Genomic DNA, 4,662 nt, shown 5'->3' with positions numbered 1-4,662 from the left:
TATTAAAGTTGGAAAAGGTTAACAATAATTTGCCCATTTTAAGTAAAATACTAATGTTACAAGAAGAACTGGCAGTTATTTTAAATCGCATTACTTAAGGCTGTTTTACAGTCAGTTATGATTATAGTTATACATTTTTTAGAATTTCAGTTTTATAATATGGTCAATACATTTAAGCTAATGTTAAGAATACATTTATATACTAAACAAGTTCCTGTGATTTGGTTTGCTTCTGATTTTAAGGCGATATCTTGGATCACTACAGCTCTTCGTTGGTTACTACTACCAGTAACTACTTCGTCTTTCTATGTAGCAGCTTGTTTTGGGATACCAAATATATATATATATATATATATATATATATTAAAATAACGTTACTACAAATAATAATAATTGCATCAAATAATAAGCAAATGATATATTACGTAATGTTAAGTTTAAAATTCTAAAACTGGTATATGGTATTTAAAAGTTATAACAATCTATATTTTAACTGTACCATTATTAATAATAACATTTATTATTCATAAATCAATACTTCATGGTCATAATTTATGTGAAAATATATTTTAACTAATTGTAAGTAATAGGTATTCTGAAACATTCAATTCACTGAATTAAGGTGTTGTTGATGATAGTTAATTACAACCGTTTGAAAGGAAAAAGGAACTAGTCATATATAATTCGCATTGGCGAAATCTTTAATTAGATAAAAGACACTTAAAATTACCCATTTTTAGTTTCAATAAACGTTTAAAAACATTATTGTTTATATTTATTTTATGTTAAACGTGTTGTAGATTTATACTGTAATTTTTTAATTTAATTACATTGTTATAAAAGAGTCGGTTAATAAAAACACTTAATTTCAGGTTGTTACTATATTATTGTATCACCAACTCGCGAGTCTTTCACATCTTGCGAAAGCAGAACAATGTTGTCTGCGAATTTTTGATGCTTACAGATAATCGTCATTAATTTTATTTTATAATTACTATTTAAGATCACTAACGATACGTTGCAAGAGAAAAATGTTCGTTGAATGTTGGGAAACTCCTACATTCCTCAGCGGCTACGAGATTGAGCATAGAGTGAGCCATCTGTTGGTTTCTTTTGATGTTGACTTCGCAATTATAGTACATTATCTGAAATTATTCTTAACTTATTCAATATAATTGATTTTTTATTTAAATTTCAACGAATTATTTATGTAACCTAATTGAAAATACAACATATCTCCCGGTAAATATAAACAAAATTATCTAGGGCGTATTTTCCCTTCTTTATATTTCTTTAGTGCTATCAATTTATATAAGATGCATTAAAGTTTTTATTTTTTTTTTGTTATCTAAAACTCTGTGTCTGTTACTATTTAATTTACTTATTCAGCATAAATATGTATTGAGGCAAGTTATAATTATTTTTACAATGTTATTGTTAAAATTGTGGAACGGACAATTAAAAAATGCTAAATTGTATGATGATTTCAAGAACAGTATGTAAGTAAAGTATTATTTTTGGTATGTTTTCTCCATTCTGACGTACATCATCCACAATATATAATTAATAATAAAAATCCTGGTAAAATCCAGGAGTTAAGGAGACAGCTTAAATATTTATTAACAATATAGTAAAACAATCATGAGAATATACTGTCTATAAAACTTTACAGACAACTTTTTAAAGAGTAACATAATTGGCCCTATATATATATATATATATATATATATATATATATATATAATACATTTACCTTCAATGTAGTTCTGTTATAGCTCCATTTGGACACATTTTGTTTAAATTGAGAATGGTATTTTCATGATTTATTCTGTTTCATTCTTGTAAAAACAATACAAACAAAACAATTGATTTTTGGTAAATAATTCTATATGTACCAGGTAAAAAGAATGCTAAATCAGACTTATATCCTTAATCTAGTTAACTTGGGCTGTTTTTTCCTAGAAAAACGACATCTCGATTTTTATTTCCGCCCATACACTGAATAGATAACATTTTTGAGATTGAGTATACATTATAAACAATTAATGGGGCTTATAATTAAATCATAAAATTTCTGAACGTATTGTAAATGAAACAAATAATAGCGTTATAGAAATGAGCCAATCAAATGCCCTTGTAGGATAATTTAAACGAACCAGTCAAAAAAAGTGGTCTCATTGCCTGCATTGGTGGAACCACTCAAAATATTTAATCGGTTTCGCCTATTTAAGTTAAACACATATCGCTCTATATAATATTCTATGACAATAATGAATATCACGTCAATGTCACTTGGAACAAGTAAGATCTCCAAGGTAACCATTACATCTTAAATGATAAAACGGAGATATCAAGCTCTAAGTAAGAAACAATGAGACGACTTTTTCACTGATTGAATGAAAAAACTTGTTACAGGTTGGAAGAAATGTGTGAAAATTGCATTAATTTTGGCTATAAGTTAAAATGACTATATAATTTTGAAGCCTAAACATTACACTTTATTATACGTATTTCTCGTTTTTGTTATATATTTTCGTATGTGTTTTTCAAGCATTCATGACCTAATTTTCAAACTAGTATATTTTCCAAAATTGTTCAGAAATCAAAATGCTCATTTCTTAACACTATATGACAATAATAAAATCAATTTGAAAATAAACATAATAAATAATTAAATATCAAAAGTATTGACAACTATTTTGAAAATAAAATACATAAATAATTTTACTAAAAAAATATATTTATTTGTCACCGTTTCTTATATCTACTGGCTAATATAATACATATAAAAATTATAATATATTGTACATAATATATACAGATAACTAATATATCATATTAAATATGATAATATACCACAGGATCATGTGCATCTCACTACTTTTAGTGCAACGTGCAATAAATTAATTGATTAGGAATGAATCGAGTGAACTATTTTAATTAGGTACATTTATTTCTGGTATCCAGGGGGACCGTATTTGGACGAAGTTCCGGAGGAGATGGATGATCCGGAAGAACCGAAGCTAGTACCCAATGAAATACCTGATACGGAACCGCCGCCAGACGACAGACCTCCTTGTGCTGCGGTGAAATCAGCGCCAGAAAGACCAGAATCGATACCAGAACCACCGAATCCGGCTTGATCGCCACCCGATCCACCGAGTCCAGCTTTTTGGGTCTTGTAACGGATGAAGTAAACTTCTGGTTTGGTCGGTTGTGTGGGAGCTGCCGTTGGGATGACGATTTCTGGTTGTTCTTCTGGTTTCTTGACCAAAACGTAGACCAAGGTCTTTTCCTCGTTTGTTGGCAGAGCGGGGATAGCTGGGGCGGTTGGAGTTGGTGCGGTTGGCGCTTTGATGAAGATGATCTTGTAGTGTTTCTGAGGAGCCGGGACTGAAACGGTAACCTTGGGCTGTTTCAGCTCTTCAGGTTCTTCCGGGGCGACGTGAACGTAGACGTGCTTGTGAATGGTAGGAACACCAGATACTACAACACCTCCACTAGAACCACCGAGACCACTTCCTAAACCGGCTGCCCCGAAACTGGACGCGTCCGACGAGAATCCACCGGAGATGCCCGATCCCAGTCCACTACCGGCACCGAATGATCCGGAACTCAATCCGCTCGGGCCCGAGCTGAAGCCGGAACTGAAGCTGGATCCCGACGATCCGGAACCGAAGCTGGAACCGAGGGAGCCGGAGCTGAAGCCGGATCCAAGAGATCCGGAACTGAAGCCGGACCCGGCGGATCCGGAACTGAAGCCGGATCCGAGAGATCCGGAGCCGAAGCCGGATCCGCCAGATCCCGATCCGAAACCGGAACTTAAGGATCCGGAACTGAAGCCGGGACCGAGAGGTCCAGAACTAAAACTGGAACTTGGCCTGAGACCCGGTCTGGAGGAGAACGAAGGTCCTCCGCTGACGATGCGTCCGCCTGACGATGGACTTGGATAGTTGTAGCCCGATGGAGGTTCTGGTCGAGCATTTGCTACGGCGACGAGTAAAACAACCTGAAAAAATATACAAAAAAATCAATATCGACACATAAAATCACTATTTCAATTAGATAAAACCTACCACAAACGCTCTCATTGTCTAAATTGTATCAGATCGACTTACTATGTCACATTAGACCATGTCTTCACTTTTTATATTAAAAGTTCCAATTGTATGACCCCTCCACACACCATTGTTTTTTTGATGGTGTAACGCCCGGTGCATGTTAAGATTCAAAGCAAGCAATCTGGGTGACACTTTTTGTATTCATTTGCGTAGATATGCGTAATTGTCTATATCCTGGTATCTTATTTTAGTCTAGAGCTGTTTTGAAATTAGGCAGATTTACATTTTTATAGATTTCTGTTTTGGTTGTTTCGATTGATGCTTACTCAACCCTCATAATAGTGAATCCCTCACATACGAGAGTGTGTTCGAAATTCGAACTTGGGCATCGATTATGAATGTTTATATTATCAATTAGATTTGATATTGATATTGTGCAAATCGTAAAATATAGCCAAACATTCTAAATTAACAAGTGTTAAGTGGTATTTTGTGTGTTAATATATGTTTTAGTAAATTATTTAACATTTCCAGCAAATAGTAATAGCTCAAATAATTCCTAAAATATAAAGTAACTGTAACTTGCTTATTACTATGTTAA

General features: G+C 33.2%; 1 protein-coding gene across 1 annotated transcript; it reads right to left on the bottom strand.

Annotated features, from left to right (window-relative positions):
* Nucleotides 1-2,719: 2,719 nt before the first annotated feature.
* Nucleotides 2,720-4,187, bottom strand: LOC143194158 (uncharacterized). The gene is made up of 2 exons (XM_076400742.1): nucleotides 4,077-4,187; nucleotides 2,720-4,009 (listed from the first exon to the last, which is right to left on the bottom strand). The coding sequence occupies exons 1-2, from the start codon at nucleotides 4,089-4,091 to the stop codon at nucleotides 2,951-2,953; spliced, it is 1,074 nt and encodes a 357-aa protein (XP_076256857.1). The 5' UTR covers nucleotides 4,092-4,187; the 3' UTR covers nucleotides 2,720-2,950.
* Between the last annotated feature and the right edge of the window lie 475 nt (nucleotides 4,188-4,662).

Source organism: Rhynchophorus ferrugineus, unplaced genomic scaffold, assembly GCF_030347505.1.
Source record: "Rhynchophorus ferrugineus isolate W39M unplaced genomic scaffold, kcgeb_rfMv2 rfM3, whole genome shotgun sequence".
NCBI classification, from domain to species: domain Eukaryota; kingdom Metazoa; phylum Arthropoda; class Insecta; order Coleoptera; family Curculionidae; genus Rhynchophorus; species Rhynchophorus ferrugineus.
The sequence above is the reverse complement of the archived record's forward strand: the minus strand, read 5'-3'. Positions and strand labels throughout refer to the sequence as shown.